At 48.3% G+C, this 17,480-nt stretch overlaps 1 protein-coding gene across 8 annotated transcripts in view; it reads right to left on the bottom strand.

Moving 5' to 3' along the window:
- The window catches only part of PHLDB3 (pleckstrin homology like domain family B member 3), a 167,894-nt gene that overhangs the window by 20,909 nt on the left and 129,505 nt on the right, over positions 1-17,480 (bottom strand). For all 8 annotated transcript variants that reach the window (XM_086929805.1, XM_086929804.1, XM_086929799.1 and 5 more), the window contains one exon: positions 14,763-14,850. In XM_086929805.1, the coding sequence (XP_086785931.1) occupies positions 14,763-14,850 (88 nt within the window). The remainder of the gene's footprint in view (positions 1-14,762; positions 14,851-17,480) is intronic.

Raw genomic sequence — 17,480 nt, 5'->3', positions numbered from 1 at the left:
TCTGGACTTCTTCCCCCAGGACCACTGGAATTATATAGCAATACACGGATGCTTTATGGGAAACAGGAGAGGTCGGTTGTACGGCATGTTATGAAAGAGAAGTAAATTGAAGACCTCTAAATGTGTGTTACACAGCCGGATAAGAGCGCCATGGACCCTAATGAACGAGTTACTTACCTTTGGTAATGATGTATCTGGCAGAGACATAGTTTAGCCACAGATTCCTTAACTTAGAATATCCACTGGCATCAGACTGGATCATCCAGAAAACGTTTCCGCAGAAGCACCTCTGCGCGCCAGGGGGGCGGCGCCGCCCTGGCATCATCCACTGACATGACGTCAGTGGAGCCATATATGCCTGACGTCAGTTTTCTTCTTTTCTGCGTCCAAGCGCGGATCCTGGCTAATCAGCAGTACCTTGGCCATGATGATTACAGAGGGAACTGATGGTTCGAAAGGTCTGCTCAATGTAATGCTGTTTGTATGCCATCACTGTACTGCTGTGTGTTCTCGGTCTGTTACAAACACCGCATCGTCCCAACTTCTGGTTGCCTGTGACAATTGCTGTTGTAGCCACTCCTGAAGTCGTCAGAAGTGAAGTCCTGCATGGGGCATTATGGCTATGCAAGATGCCTTCATGCCCATTAGTTTCCCCACAGTCCTCACTGTCAAAATCTGATCCTTCTAGTAGGGGTGAGCTTGCTCCGTTACTTCCTGGGCTCCTTATTACCGGGAAGGCTTTGGCCTCCAGCAAACTTAGTCTAGCTCCTAGGAAAGTCTTCTCCCTTTCTGGATTTCTAGGTGACTTTTCGAAGTAAAGGGAGAAGCATAGTTTGTGGACAGTCTTTACGACTACTTGTATGTTGCCCTGACATGGTTTGAATGGTTTTGCCATTACCTGCCAATCGTCTAAGTACGGGTATACATTTATTCCCTGCCTCCGATGATTTGCTGCTACTACCGCGAGGCTCTTTCTGAAAACCCTTACAGTGGGTTTTATCCCAAAGGTTAGAGCCCTGAACTGCTTAATGTACCTTGTCTACGATAAATCGTGGGAACTTCCTGTGTCTGCTGTTCATTGGTACTTGAGGGTACACATCCTTGAGGTCTATCTTGCCATAAAGTCCCCTCAGACATGGAATGACCTCCTGTCGTGTTGGCATCTTTAAACTTTGTATCTTTATAAACGTGTTCAAGACTCATAGCATGGGTCTGGGTATCTTTTTCAGTTTCGCTACGAGAAGGTAAAAGGAGTAGAATCCTTGGTTAGTTTCTTTTGTTGGTACCCTTTCGATTGCACTCCTATTTAAGAGGTCTTTGACCACTTGGCGTAGATGCAGATGTTAAATTGCTACTGGTTTTTGGTTGAGTGTAGGGGGTTTTCTTAAGAGTTCTATGTAGTAACCATGTGGGATTAGGTTTATTATCCATCTGTCTGAGGCGACATTCTTCCGCTCATGGGTGAAACCTCTGAGCCAGCCTCCTCCAGATGTTTTGTGGAGGAGAACCCCTGTTGGTAAGTGACTTCTGGAGGGTCCTGAGCCCCCACAGTGTGATTCCTCTTCCTCTGGTTCTCCCACAGCTGGTGTGCATTGGTAGCGAGGAGTACTGGCACGCAATGGTGTGACGCACTGCGGTGTGAAGGCACAGTGTGATCTGGAGGGCTATGAGAGCTTCGCCTTGAGGGCATTCTTTTCCTGGATGTAAGGGACATCTGAACTTGAGGCCAGATTGCCTTAGGGGTCTTGTTGTCCATCGTGAGTTGTTGTGCAGTATCTACTGTAGCACCCAAGAGTCTCTCCTCTGAAAATGGCACATTTATGGCAGATCCTAGAACCTCCAATTTAAAACAGACCCCTGTAGCAAGGCTTGCTTTTTTAGAGTGGTTGTCGCACACAGCTTTCCGCCGGTCCAGTCCACAGCATCAGGTGCCAACTTTAAGCAAGGTTTGGTAATGGCTTTGCAAGTTATTGCTCTCTTCCTGAATTGCTCAGAGATGCTGCACTAGATCAGAATTCCGTCCCACTGTTGCTGGCCCCATCAGTTTAGCTCATGCTAGAGTTGGCAGTGTGGCCCTCTATTGCCTCTGAACCTTCTATCTTGCGGCCCACCATGTCCCCATCTTCACTCTCTTTCTCAAGAGTGAATCTCTTTTACATGTGTTGGTGACTATGACCGAGTCTACTGTCACATTGCACCTGATGTAAGGTGGGTCCTGTGTTGAGTGCCTGTATTCGTTTTCTACCCTTGGTGTTACCACATTGGTTGCCGCTGAGTTTCTGACTCTCGTCCATGGTCCAGGACGCTGAGCAGCATGGACAGGTGCGGATTATTTGTCATCAAGTAGTCTTGTTTCAAGGAAGAAACATAAATCACTCTGTTCCGCTCTCCTCTGTACCCTATAAATCTCTGCTGTACTTTTTATAAGGGCATTACTTAGTGATGTCACCTGTCACCTGACGACAATGGTTTGGCTGGGTAGGAGTTATTACCTTCCTCAGGGGGATCCGTACCGAGATCTTGCCACTCTAGCTTCCTCTCTTAGAGATTTGCATATGGCTGGGTCCAAACTGGGGTGGCGCAGTGGGGAAAAGAAAGATGGATTTCATCCAGATCTCTTGACTGGGGGAGAATGTTTGACTCATTCAGTATTCCGTCCATCATTTGTTTGCTATACACTTTTCACCCTAAGTGGGATGGGTATGCCCAGATGTGGGTCTCTTGCTCACTGCCACTGGATTCATGCTATCCTGGCTGATGAGGGGTAAAACCCTGAAGCCGGTCTTAGGATGCTTGTTTCCGGTCCAGGGAGGACCTGGACTGGCAGTTCGGTCTGACTGTTCCCATGAGGCTCAGGGTCGAGACTGATTTGCATATGGCTGGGCTAAAACTGGGGTAGCGCAGTGAGCAAAAGAACGATGGATTTAACCCAGATCTTTTAACTAAGAGAGAATGTTTGAGTCATTCAGCATTCCGTCCATCATTTGTTGGAGTTACACATTTGTCCTTTTTATTAGGGCATTATTTAGTGGTGTCATCGGAGGATGTTGGTTTGGCTGGGAAGGAGTCATTACCTTCCTCAGGGGGATCCGTACAGAGATCTTCCATTCCCTAAAGAGATGCCTGCTCGAGGTCCCCCTCCACTGGTTACCCTTCGTACTTTAGGAGCTCCTCCTTTGCCTCCATTGGAAGCTCTAGTGCGGCTGGAGACTCCAGTTCAGTGGTTCTTCTTCACTAGTTTTTAGCCTCTTTGGTTTGTGACCGATTCAAAGGGTTTTCAAGGAGTCATTGAAGTCCTTCTTTCTTCTCAGTAGGTCCTCCATTTTGGCCTTGAGGTGCAATTTCTTCCATCAAGAGGGCTTTTTTGTTTGGGGGCGCGCATCACAGACTTTCTTTTTGGCATAAGAGTTGCCCTTTCGTAGGACTTCTTGTCCCTCCTGGGGTCTTGGTTACTTTTTGGAGTAGAAAACACTTTTAGGAACTTGTCTCATCCCGAGTGGCTCTTGAGGCCTTCGGGCACCTTTAACAGCTGGTGCTTTCGGTGTGGAGGATATCTTTAGGAGCCTAGAGTTCTTTGGCTTTTGGCTCAGCCGCACTGTACCCCTGTGGTGTAACCTAGTGTTTCTTAGTATCTTAATATAACCAAAACGGAGGTCCTCCTACTGGGTTCTGACACATCCTTCTGATCACAGAACTGGTGGCCTCCCAGTATGGGTGCTCACCCCACCCTAGTCCATAAAGTGAGGAACCTGGGAGTCATTTTTGATGACACACTGACCTTCCAACACCAGATCAAGAAAGTAGTCTCTTCAGTGTTTCTCGCACTGAAATCAATCCGCAAGGTGCGCTCCTTCATCCCCCCTGAAGCAGTAAAAATGCTAGTGACGGTCCTAGCAATGGCTAGACTGGACTACGGAAATGCACTATACCCAGGCCTTCAGAAAAAGCACATTGTCAAACTCCAGTGAGCAGAAAATGCTGCCGTCAGAATGCTGCTAGAAGTTCCTAAATTCCAGTCTATCTCTGAAGGCTTGCAAAAACTCCACTGGCTTCCATTGAACAAAAGAACAGATTTCAAAGCCCTTTGTCAAGCATTCAAAGCGGTTCACGGAAACGGACCAGAATTCCTGAAGCAACACATCACATGGTACCATCCATCAAAGCACCTACGTTCAGCACAGAGCAAACTCTTCCAGACACCAAATTTTTAAAAAACGAGCTGGGGAGGAAGAAGCTTTGTCTTGGGTACAGTGAAGCTGTGGAACCTGCTTGTGTTAAATATCAAAAGCTGCCCAACACTGCTCAGTTTCAGAAAGCTTCTAAAGACATGGCTCTATTCAAATTAAAATATACCATATCCGGCTTTCTCCTCCGCAAAGCGCCTAGACGCCTCTGGGCAATCGTGCGCTATATATATTCTACAATCAAATCCGTATCGCCCTCTTTCAATGCTCTCTTTAGTTTCTTACTTCAGCATTGGAGCCTTGCCTTTGTGCCAGTTCGGTTTCATCAGTGTATTCTCTGTTACTTGCCAACCTCATATCTATAAACAACCAGGCTTGATCTAAGACTGCACCATAGTGTAGTGTGCCCACCTCTCTCTCTCTTGCCTTCACGGCTTTAGGCTGGTATTCAGCATACACGTCACACCATCTGACATGTTGAAGACAAACATTGCATACGTCAAGGCTGTCCTCCTGTGCCAACCTGTGGTGGCACTTAGGGCAAAACCTAAATGGATGTGCACCATGCCCCTTGCTCAATCTCCTACACACAGGGTCAAGGTACTTCCTTCATAAAAACAGGTGTAAATGTGGACTGCGGACAGGAGTTGCACTCTTCGGTGACTCTTTAGATTTCTCTGTGAAAAACAAAATGTCGTCTCTCGGAGCTCCTGGCCATGCTTCTAGGTCGAAGGGCTGAAAAAAGAAGCTGAGGATTGAAACCATGACAAGGGGTTTCCGTGGGATGCCTACAGGGTCGGACTGGTAACGCGGGCCCCCTGGAAATGGCCGAAGAGCCGGTAGCCGAGTTCCAGCTTTGGGCTGCTTTTTTGGGTAGCCCGGGGGCTGTCTGTGCAGTTAGGAGGCCACCAGCGGCCCAGTGGGGGCCTTTGTGGCCTTTTTAGAGGCAGATGGGTGGAGGTGTCACTCCCTTTCTCTCACTGGGCCGGCCCATTAATGTATGCTGATTGAGCAGGGACAAGGGGGCTGAGCAGAAGTGGTCTCACTTGAATTCATGTGTGGCTCCACAGTGTGAACTCATCTGTGTATTATTTTTATCTAAGTAAAGATAATAAAACATGCCCTCTTTCTTTTCATAAAACTTCGCTGAAGCAGTGTTTTGCGGAAAGGCAATACGCAAATGTGGGCCACTTTTTTTGGGTGAGCCCAGACCAATATTTGATCCCAATCCAATCCTGGATGCCCATGACTTGATACAAGGAAGGACAGTGCACTAAATGTTTGGAGACGCCAACAAGAAAAATAAATAAAAAGAGAGAAGGGACTGAAAGAGACAATTCCAAACCCAACCAAGAACGCAGAACCATGCCCAGCATTTGAAGCCAGAAAATATTCACAATGCAAAGTGTAAGGTTGCAGTTTCCTCGGTGTGCCCCAGACCACAAGCTGGACACAAGTACACAATTGATGCTGCCTTCTAGGAGCGCTTCATTCAACATGCTGCACACCAGTGAACACTTTAATGTTCCTGCTTTTTTGTGAACGCCCAGACAACTTGCTGGATAGAAGAGCACAGTTTAATGCAGCTGCTTTCTGGGAGTGCAACAAACAACAAGCTGGATACAAGTACACAATGCAATGCTGCTACTGCTTCTTGGAAGCATTAATAGACAAACTGGACAAAAACCATGTAAGGCTGCGGTTTTGGGGAAAGCTCAGAGACAACCGGCTGAAAGCGAGACGAGGCGTGCGACAAGCAGCTAAACGAGAGAGGCGCCTCCATGCTGGTGCTTTCAAAGCAGGACTTGCTTACACTGCACTGAAAAGGGAGCTGGAAGTACGGAGAGAGTGGGCTCTTTACTACTGCAAAAAGTCCTTCCAGTGCCGCGAAGCATTTATGAACACTAAAGTAAGCAAACTTGGAAAATGTAAAGCTCTGGCCTCCAAAATATTCAAAAGAGGGCCTTATGTACCCAGGACGAATCCCTCAAGCAGCAAGAAGCAGCTTCTATGCGTCCATCAACTGTGCAGCTCTCTGCTCTACTCGTGCACATTCAGTGTGAGGCACCCTCTGCTGAGATGATTAACAGTGAAGCATATTTATGCAGCCCTTTATTTAGGCTTTTGGGGAAGTAGATTCATGACTAATCACGTGGTTTTGAGTTTGAACGAGTGAGCAAACGGCAAAGGGCTCCGTGATGTCTCTCCATACCAGTGAGTCTGCGGGCACTTAGCTCCGTGAGCATGCAGTGGGCGTCTTAGTTAAAGTGCGACAGCGTGCATTCATCTGTCCAGAAATAATTTTAAACTCTAATGACTTTCATAGCACTACATTTGTCCAACCAAGAGGCAAACACCTAAAAGGCTGTGAAAACCCAGTCTGGGGATATTTTGGGAAAGGCAAATAAGAAACTCAGTATTGTAACGGTCATGGACAACATGCACCTGAGAAGTAATTGGGGAACCCACATTTGTTCCAGTGATCGATGCAACATGGTCCGATTGTCACTGAACACACCTGCAGCAGAGTCAGGGGGGGGGGGCAGCAGGGTCACTTGCTCGAACCCTGGGCTCTGCACTCAGACTTTCAAACTCAAAGGGCTGATGGAAGGAGTGAGTACCACCCCAGGCGAGCAAAGGTGGTTCTGTAAACAGACCAGATGGGAGCAGCTGTTGCGAGCCTCAGAACACTTTCACTCAAAGAAAGTTTACAACAAAAGAATTAACACCATCAGGAAAAGAGTCAAGGGGCCAGTAAAACACAGGCAAGGGTTCAGGTTTGAGCTGGACTTTCTACTTTAATCCTTCGGTGCATCTTTTGTCAAAGTTTAGTGGCCGATTACCAGTTGGTTGAAGCGGTGTCCCTTCCTTGGCGACCGCCGCCTGATCACACCGGCCAGGTGTGCGCGCACCTACAATCCACAGGTGTGGGAACGCTGGGCCCACTTTTATCTGGTGGGGGTGTGCACCTGATGGAACCAATGCTTAACAGAGGCGGGACTGCAGGCACCAGCACAGGCCAGGCCTCAACACATGCCTGGTCTGTGGAATGTCCTACCCAGCCTGCAAACACCCTACGGTGGGCCTGGATATCCTGACCGACCACCGCCTCCCGGCCCAAACCAATCCACTCACTCACATTCACTACTAACTACAGGCAGGTGGTGAACGGGGTGGGGGGTAGGGAAGGAACCACTGCTCAGCAAGGAATAAGGACCGCGTGGGTTTTTCGAGTCAGCATGTTATTCCCCATTCTAGCCAAATAAGGCCAGATTTAGTTGTGGGGATTGTACCAGAAAGGTCAGGGAGAAGTGTGGAGCAGCGGCCGGAGCGGCTGATACCGGAGTGCGGGGTAACCCTGGGCAAAGCACTACGCTACGCTCGTGTAGTTTGCGCAACTTTGCACTACGCGAACTGCACATAGCACAGTGCAAACATGCATAGCGTAGCATAGTGCAGCGGTCATTTTTTGCTTGCCCTCGGTCCTCAACATCAAGTTGGCGACCGCGAGCAAGCAAAAAGACATCCTTGCGAGACTTTTTACTTGTTCCCGATCAGAAACATGCCGATCGAGCGCATGGAAAATACACCTCCCAGCAAGATTCTCAACGCAGGGGAGGTCAGGTTTCTCATTGCGAGTGGTTGTGCATGCTCGCGACCGCTCGCGATGAGAAACTACCAGTCTGCATTGAGAAAGCTGCAGCTAGAGTAAAAATCTACTTGAGTGGCAGAAAAGTACAGCTCGCACTGTGCAAGATGCCGTTTTCAATGATTGCACAGTGTCGGATGCTTGTCCGCACTGTGCAATCATTGAAAACGACATCTTGCACAGTGCAAACATGCTACTACGCAGTTCCCGTAGCGCTACGCGTAGCGCGAAGTTCAGTTGGCGTAGCTATGTGTAGCGCTACTTCGTGAACTACGCCCACCCCTCGTGCGGGGCTCCCGGTTCGATCTGAGGCTGCAGTTCAGCTCAGCACCATGTGACTCTGGGCAATAGCTCACTTAATCTCGATGGCCCCCAGTGCCTCGAAACCCTGTTTGTGCTCTACAAATCGGAATTATTATTCTGGCTCCACCTAAATTTAGCCAACTCTTCAGCGTCGGGTGCAGTGGGCTGCACTCACCCTGAAGGACTCCATTTTAGGAGGAGGGAGCATCCTGCCAGATGTGATCCATCCCTTAGCCAATGGTAGAACTGGACACACGTGGCTGAAGAGTGGCGCCCATCACCCCAGGGTCGAGATCATGCAAAGAAATCCGCAGAGAATTGCAGTGTCCAGCCCTCAAAATGGAGCAGGGAGCACTAAAGTGGGGCCTCTCCACTCCCCAATCCAGAACAACTCATGTAATCGTCCTGTGAATCAGTGCACTGAATACACCGAGTATCCACCAAAGCTTGCTCCAGGAGCCAACACTGAAACCGTTACATTCCACACAAGCCATGCACAGCCTTGGTGAGGTTTTAACACCTATGGCACAACAAATAGTCCACATAGGGTTAATGGAGAAACAATACCAAGGTATTAGTGATTAATTTGAGCCGGTGGCAACACTGGCGCTTCTGACAGTCTGCCACAAGTTAGTGTTGTCTAGCTAATTTAGAGATGACCACAACAGTTAATTTTCAATTCAATATACATTAAAAATGAATATTACCTGCTGCTATAGCTATGGGGTGTGTATAATTAATAGCACAATTCTAACAAGCAAAAGGGAAGGTTATTGGCAAAAAAGAGATACAAACAAATTTAATCAGATATGTTATTTTTTTTAAATATCATGTGATTATATTTTTTATGAAAATTGTACAAATCATGTTTTTCTGGCCCTTGTTATTTCTTATGTAACATTAATGTATGTAATGTGTGTGCTTTTTTATATGAATACTTATTAAATGGAACAGAGTTTTTATATCTGAATAAATTTGTTAGTATCTCTTTTTTGCCAATAACCTTCCCTTTTGCTTGTTAGAATTGTGCTATTAATTGCACACATCTTATGTCCCTGTCTTAGGAACTGATAATTCCGATCAGGGGGTCCTTGTTGTTTACATTATAGCTATAGCGATGGGGGCCTGAAATAGTCCGACTGCTCACATTTGCAGGAGTCATGGTTAGTAGTTGTGTTGTTACTATCATTGGCAGCATGGCAGAGGCAATGTATGGTGCAAGCTGCAGTGACCACCTGATGAGATCCATGGCACTTACTTTTTTTTACAAAATAGGCACTGAACACACTACACTCTGCTCCCTCGTCAACCAAAATTAGAAGCATTTAGATGAGGAGGCTTCACCCCAGTGCTAAAAGCTGCATAAAAAGTGGAGTTATTTATATTTACCTGCAGTGGCAGTCGGGAGCACGGCAAACCACTGTGTGAGCACCCAAAGGCTGCAGTACGCTCTCCAATCAGGAAAGCTTTCGGTCTCCTGCCTCCCTATGGCTTCTGGCTGCAGCAGTCCCACCTCTCTTGTGGTGCAGAAGTGGACTCTGGTGGGTCTTTTCTTCAGGTCGCCATTGGCCGCGAGGGCGATCCTACCCCACGGATACTTTTTTCCCTTCAGGAGGGAGTAAATTTAGATGTTCCTGCATTTGATCACATGGCAGAAATGCTGAGATCTGAAAAAAACCTGGCAGCGAGAGGCATGGATTGCAAAAGAGGAAGCCGCTGCCGCCGGCTATGTGGCAAGAAGTTGCTGGAGACGACGCAGGGGAAGTCTGGCGAGGGAGTGCCTCAAGCGTTCCACCAGTTGCAGGGAGTGAGACTGCTCTGTAGTCTGCTTTCTGCTTCCAATTGCAAGATAGCAAAGGCTACTTTTAGTTCAACAGGGAACTAATCTCAAACAATACACCTGAAGCCGTGCAAAACTGGATTCAAAATGTGGTGAATCGCCACCGCAGTTGTATACCTTATCTTTGAAGTCCTGTGCATTGTGTCTCACTAGAGAAATTAAATCACAGAGTCCACTCGGATTTATAAAGCACAGCTACACACTCACAAGGGTATACGGGTATCCAGGTGCTAGGTTCTTGCTCAGATCAGTCGAAGAGCCAGGTCTTACATCCCTTTCTGAATTCCCGGGAGAGAGGATTATGTTTGGAGGTGAATGGGGAGGTCAATATATAATTTGGTGGCGAGGTAGGAGAAGGAACGTCTTCCACTTTAGCTCCAGCAGAGGTGGGGCATGTGTATGAAGGAAGCAGAGTGCAGGGTTGTGAAGTTCAGGTGGTGATTGGTGTATGCTGCTCCTTGGTTGGGGGGGGGGGGGGGGGGCGGAGGGGAAGGGTCCTTGTAGGCATGTATCAGCATCTTGAATTGGCATCTTTTCTAGATGGGGGGCCAGTGGAGATTCCAAAGGTGGCGGTGATGTAAGTCCATTTGGGGAGGTCAAGGATGAGTCTAGCCGCTGAGCTATGAATCATATGGAGTCTCTCCAAGTGTTCGGTGGTGATTTTTGCATAGAGAGTGTTGCCATAGTCCAGCCGGCTGGGCACTAGCGAGTTAGTGACAGTTTTCCTAGTGCTGACTGGGAGCCTTCTTAAGATCTTTCGGAGCATGCAAAGGTTGTGGAAGGAAGTGGAAGAGACTGCTTTGTCCTGGCATTTCATGGTGAGTTTGCGGTCTAGGATGATTCCAAGGTCATGGGCGTGGTCTGTCAGTGTGGGTCTGAGTTTGGACTGCCACTTGGTGGCATTCCATTTCCCAAAAATCTGCACATCTGTCTTGTCTGTGTTGAGCTTTTGGCAGTTTGTCTTCATCCAGTCGGTGACACTCGTCATAAAGTTGTGGAAGTTGGTCATAGTGGTGGACAGGTCTTTGGAGAGCAAGCGGAGGAGCTGGCGGTCATCTGCATAGGATATGATGTTGCAGCTATGGGTTCTGCAAGGGTGTTGCAGAATTCCTGGGAACAGAAGATCGTGTTCTCAGTAACTGACAGGTTTCAGAATTCTCTGATGATGCTAGAGAGATACTTGCTCTGGTTTGCACTTGTCCACCAGGGCCCTTTTTTGTGTCTTTTAGGCGCTTGTGGTATTTGTTGAGGGTTGACTTGAAGGTGGCTCAGTCTGTGGGTCTTTGCTGGTGCACCATCTTCTTTCTAGCTCTTTGCAGTTGCTTTTCATAGTCCTGAGTTCTGGTGTATACAAACTGGTTTGTTTGGTGGATCTGATGGTCTTGGCTGGCTTAATGAGGGTGACTGTCAGTGCAATTGGAGAACCAGGCGGAGAAAATCTGGACGTCCTGTTCAAAGTTGGTTGTGGGGTCAGCATCAGGCTTGGTGGTGTTGAGGGCATCTTTACATTGGGTCTCTGTCAGTTTTTTCCAGCTGTGGTGGAAAAAGCTGGTGGCCCTGGTGATGGAGCATGGTGATCCTGTGCTGGTGAAGTGGATGATAGCGTGGTTGGTCCAAACGAGTCCAGTGATGTGACTGTATAATGCATCTATTCTGCTCTGTATGTGGGGTTGGTGACCAGTTGGGTGAGGCCGATGTTGCTCATGCTACCAGGAGGTTGGCTGCGTTTGCATCTTTGGGTTTATCGAGGTCTAAGTTGAGGTCACAGAGGAAGATTTAGTTCTTGGATTCAATGCAGAGTGAGGCAATGAATTTGGGATGGCGTTGTAGAATCCGGGGTGTGGTCTTGGAAGGTCTGTAGGTGAAGGTGCCTCTGATAATAGTTTTGCAGTTGGTCTCAAGTTGGAAGTTGAGGTGTTCCATGATCGGTGTGCTGTCGTTTTCGGTGGAGGTGCAATGGATGGTTTCTTTGTGGATAATGGCAACGCATCCTCTGTATTGGTTGGTGTAGTCCTGGTGTAACATCTTGTAACTTTTTGGCATCACAGTGGCGATGTCGGGGATGGAGGAGGGGTTGAGGCAGTTCTCTGTGATGGAGAGGCCTTTGGGGTGAGGGTGGTGATGGTGTCCCAGATTTTGGTGACGTGTTTGCAAAGTGATTGGGCATTCAGCAGGAGGCAGTGGAGTAATGGTGGTTGGTGAAGTGGGTATGGTGAGGGTTTAAATGAGGGCAGGTGGTCCTGAGTTTTAGGAGAAGAAGCAATGGCAGCAGGTAAAAGGTCCTACCATTGGTCATTGGTGGAGTGGTGTGGCTCACTGATTAGAGGCGGCAGACCCGGAAGCAGAGAACGGCCTGGGACCAGGGTTCAATTCCCGACACGGCAGGGTTGTGGACCACTGTCAGCGGACTCGATAATTCTCGCCTCGGTGACTACTCTAACCAGTGATCACACTCGGCAACTCTGGGCATTAGCTTGCCTCATCTCTACAACGGCCCCCCACATTTGCCGGGGATGCCTGGTTTCACCTTGGAGATATCCATTAGGGACCATCTCACAGGGATAGCCAGGACGGGTTCCCCAGCGGTCTACAGCGCCACGACGCCTCAGGGCAGCAGTGCGCTTTACAAGACACAATTAACTAAACACCAGAGAACAATCGATGCAAAGCAATAGAGACAGCAAAGGGGCGCAGAATACGGGGATCTACTTGAGGAAGAAGTGCTTCGTATCCATAATGTGGCCTCAGAGAGCCAGAGAGAATCATGTTCCTGGCATCCTTTTGAAGTGCAGGGTGGATAGTGTGTTGGTTGCAGTACGGCCTGCAGTGAGGTGATGAGTGAAGTTCAGAGATTCCATGAAACATGGTGCAGTGAGCAGGAGCCTTGCATGGCACGCCGAGTTACTGAAAAACGTGAGAGATAACCCTCTTTTTTATAAGCGGTCTACCATGCAGTTATAAAGACACGAAGAGCAAAGCTTTTAACATTTGAATTATAAATGATTGTAAATTCTTATTCTTGCAGGAAGAAAGTTCTAGAGCTCAGACATCAGAACATGGAAACAGCATCTACTACAGGTCAAACGTAAGGGGCAGAGAGAGATGCTTAGGTTTTGGACTAGTTGGAGGCATTGGAGGTTAGAGCAGAGCTGTATCAACATAGCTGTGGGTGGGTCGTCTGTTGGTCAGAGATACCCTTGGCCTTCGATGATGCATTTGATATCTTTGACCTTGAAATGCAGGGAATTGCCCCCAATGCATCTTGCCTTATCAAGTCACTGCAGAATGCAACCTTGGCTCGTGCTCCAGCACGATCATTATGGCAAACCGGGAGCAGGATCTGAGATGTGCCTTGTCTAATACAAAGACACCTGCGCGTGGACCTTCCTGCAGCTCTCGTTAAGTTGCTCCTCTAGAGCTGGGGTTGTCGCATGTCTATCTAATACTGCATTCCAACAAGCTGGTGATGGTGGACAAATCGAAGGTGGGACTCTAGCATCAACAAGATCGACTCACTCCTCTATGAGCGATCGATAACTAATAAAGACGGAAGCACTAATCTCCGGGACCCAAAGGGCGAGTCCTGATGGTCCCCATGAGTCAAACGTTCTTAAGAGTAGCCCAACAGGAGTCACATGGACTCAGACCTCGCAATGGTAACTCCAGGGATCATTGAATTCACTGTGGCCCCTGGAGGTTTATCTGTAGTCCAGCTCGCTGGAACTACAAGGGCAAGAGTGGGATTCGTGCTCTTCATGGTGCATGGAGGGTCGGTGCTTGAAAAAGGTCTCCTTACTGCAGAGCTGCACAGTTATTCAGTCACTCTATGGTGGGCTGGGACGTCTGTCCCTAAACACAACTGCAGAGGTTCAAACACCACCGATCAGGGAACGGTGATCACCCTGCAGAAGGCGCTTGTCTAGAGGAGCTTTGGAGCAGCGATTTACAAAGTATTACAATGTAGTAGCGTCAATGCATGCACTGTGCGATATTTCAGTTTTTAACCTGGATCTGTGGACCCCTGCAGGTCCAAGTCACCTAATGAAGGGGCCAACAACTGTTTAGAAAATAACTAATATTAGCAGTTAAGAAACTTATACATACATAAAAAGCTAAAATTAAAATTAACAATTTTAACACCACTGTGGATGTGAAGGAATTTAAAGGCAATAATTAAGCTGGTATCGTTATCGGGATTCATGGGAGCAGCACAAGTACAGCAAACAGACACTGGTATGGACCAATGGCGGCCTCAATCAAAGCTCTCATATTCACCCACAAAGAGAGCATGCGCACTAGGAGGAGTATGGAGCAATGGCGGCCTCAATCGAAGCTCTCATATGCACCCACAAAGAGAGAGCATGCGCACTAGGAGGAGTATGGACCAATGGCGGCCTCAAATGAAGCTCTCGTAGCCACCCACAAAGAGAGCATGTGCACTAGGAGGAGTATGGACCAATGGCGGCCTCAATTGAAGCTCTCGTAGCCACCCACAAAGAGAGCATGTGTGGTAGGAGCAGAAAAGACAAAGTGATAGACTGGAGTCTAGCATATGACCTCTTTTAGAAGTAAAACAACATTTTGAAAAGCTCCAAACTTCCCATTAAAATTAAAATTTCGATTTTTGCATAGTTTGTGCTTGGGATTAAAATGAAATGTTTCTGGAAGTATATATTTGCTTGACATAGATTTGTGTCTGTGTTATCGTACAATTTGTAATGTGTCTACTCTGTGCTGCATTTGGCCCTTCTTTGACACATAGAGGATACATGGTTACATGTCTTACCCGGGCCTTCAGGAGTCGTTCTTTCTCTGCCAGAGCCTCCCGTAGTCGACGTTCCATTTCGGCTATATTAGGAAGAGGGTTTTCTTGGCTAGAAGAGAGAAACACAAGGGTGCTGTGAATGCAGCACTAGCGGTAGTAGCACGAGCAGCAAAGAAACCATGGCCTGCAGGCAATAACAGTAGAGTGCAGCGTGGCTGCAAGCACAGGTGACTAAAACAATAAAATATGGTGAGGCACGACTGCACCAAACTCACCATATTTACTGCTCCCGGGTGCGGCACTTCTCTCCCCATAACAGCGTTCTCGAGCAGGAAAGGGAAAGACTTCCTTTCTGCTCAGGGGAACACCACCAACCAATCCTGGAGCCGCTCCCAGCAAGACAGCAGTTCCAGGATTGGTCGGAGAAGGCTAATTCAGTGCTCATTTTGAGGCTGCGGGCCTTTGCTAGCAATCCCCTCGCTGTTTCATAGCCATAGGAATGCTGGGTGTGCATTGCGCATGCCAGGCTGGCCATAGCAAACCAGCCGGCCAACCTGATATGCGCACTGCAGGGGCAGCAGTAATCCTGCAATCGCAGGATTCAGTCCTGCCCCCGCACTCACACTGTGCTTTTAAGTAAAATAGCATCGACATAGCGGTGGCTGCAAGGGTCGCAAAGAAAGCATGACCTGCACGCAATAGTTCTTGAATGCAGGACCAGAGGTGGATGCAAGATTAGGGGAAAGAAGCTGTGGCTTGCATGCAACCGTAGTTCAATTCAGCGACAGTGTGACTGCAAAGGTAGGAAAAACAATCCATGGACTGACTGCAACAGTAGAGTGCAGCGTGGCTGCAAGGATAGGAGAAGGAAACCAGGACCTGCATGCAGCAATGGATCAATGCAGCCCCAGCTAGGACTGCAAGGGTAGGAGAAGAATCCATGGCCTGCCTGCAACAATATTAAAGCTTTAGCAAGGCTGCAAGGCTGGCAGAAAGAAACCACAACCAACAGGCAAAACTTGTTTAATGCAGCCCCAGGGGTGGCTGGAATGGTACCAAAGAAACCATCACCTGCATGAACAGTAGTTGAATGCAGCAACAGCAGGACTGCAAAGGTAGGAGAAAGAATCCATGACCTGCATGAAACAACATTTGAAGGCAGCATGACTGCAAGAGTAGGAGAAAGGAACCTTGACTTGCAGACAACAATAGTTCAATGCACCCCAAGCGGTGTCTGCAAGAGCAGCAAAGAAACCATGACCTGCACGCAACAGTAGTTGAATGCAGTGACATCGTGCAGCCAAGGGTAGCGGAAAGAAACCATGGCCTGCATGTAACAACATTTGAATGCAGAGTGGCTGCAAGGGTAGGAAAGGGAAACCAGGATCTGCATGCAACAATAGTTCAATGCACCCCCGGTGGTGGCTGCAAAGGCAGAAGGAACCACAACCTGAATCAAACAGTAGTTGAATGCAGTGACAGCATGATTGAAGAGTAGGTAAAAGAAACCAAGGCCTGCATGCAACAGATGGATGCAGCATGGCAGCAAGAGGAAGAGAAAGGAACCATTAACTAAAGGCAACAATAGTTCCATGCTGTGCCTACAAGGGTAGGAAAAACAAATCCTGGTCTGCATGCAACAAATGAATGCAGCGTGGCTACATCGATAGGAAAAAGGTGCCATTACCTGCATGCAACAATAGTTCAATGCAACCCGAGCAGAGGCTGCAAGGGTAGGAAAGAAACTATGACTTGCACCAAAACGGAACTGAATACAGCAACAGTGTGGCTACAAGTGTAGGGGAAGGAAACCATGGCCTCCATGTAACAACATTTGGATGCAGGGACAGCGGTGGCTCCAAGGGTAGGAAAAAGAAACAATATCTGGCATGCAACAACTTATGAATACAGTGTGGACGCAAGGGTAGGAGAATGAAACCATGGCCTGCATGTGACAGTTTTTGGCTGGGATGGCGGCAGTGGTGAATCCCCTGGTCAACCCGATCCTCAATGCCTCCTTGAGCGAGGGGAGTGTCCCACGCTCCTGGAAAAGGGCGATGGTGATCCCCCTCCTGAAAAAGCCTGGTCTTGATGCCGAGGTCTTGGCCAATTATAGGCCAATTTCACTTCTCCCGGCCTTGGCCAAGATTACTGAGAAACATGTTCATGGCGTCTTGTCGAACTTCTTGGAGTCTAACAATCTGCTCCATCCATCCCAATCCGGTTTCCGTCCGAATTTCAGTACGGAAACAGCGTTGGTGGAGGTCTCTGAGATCATCAGGGAGACCTTGGATGGGGGTGGCAAGGCCATGTTAGTCATGTTGGACCTGTCGGCGGCTTTCGACACCGTCCCCCATAAGGCGTTGCTCGCCAGGCTTTACGACATCGGCCTAAGGGGGACGGTGCTCAGGTGGTTTACATCTTTCCTGGAGGGCCGTCGCCAGACGGTCTGGGTATCCCAGAGCTCAGCCGAGATACCGCCATTGGGTGTTGGGGTTCCACAGGGCTCTGTGTTGAGCCCGACATTATTTAACATCTTTATGTCCCCTCTGGCGGCTGTGGTTGAGGCTTACGGAGCCCAGATCGTGTCCTACGCCGATGACACACAACTCCTCTTCACTTGTGAAAAAGACCAGACATTTGATGGGGAGAGAATCCGGGACTGCTTGGACAGGGTCTTCAGCTGGTTCCAGCTAAATTGTCTGAAGGCCAACTCCAGCAAGTCGGAGGTTCTATTCT

The sequence above is a fragment of the Lissotriton vulgaris genome, chromosome 7 (assembly GCF_964263255.1).
Source record: "Lissotriton vulgaris chromosome 7, aLisVul1.2, whole genome shotgun sequence".
NCBI classification, from domain to species: Eukaryota; Metazoa; Chordata; class Amphibia; order Caudata; family Salamandridae; genus Lissotriton; species Lissotriton vulgaris.
This window is presented reverse-complemented; position numbering and strand designations above follow the sequence as displayed.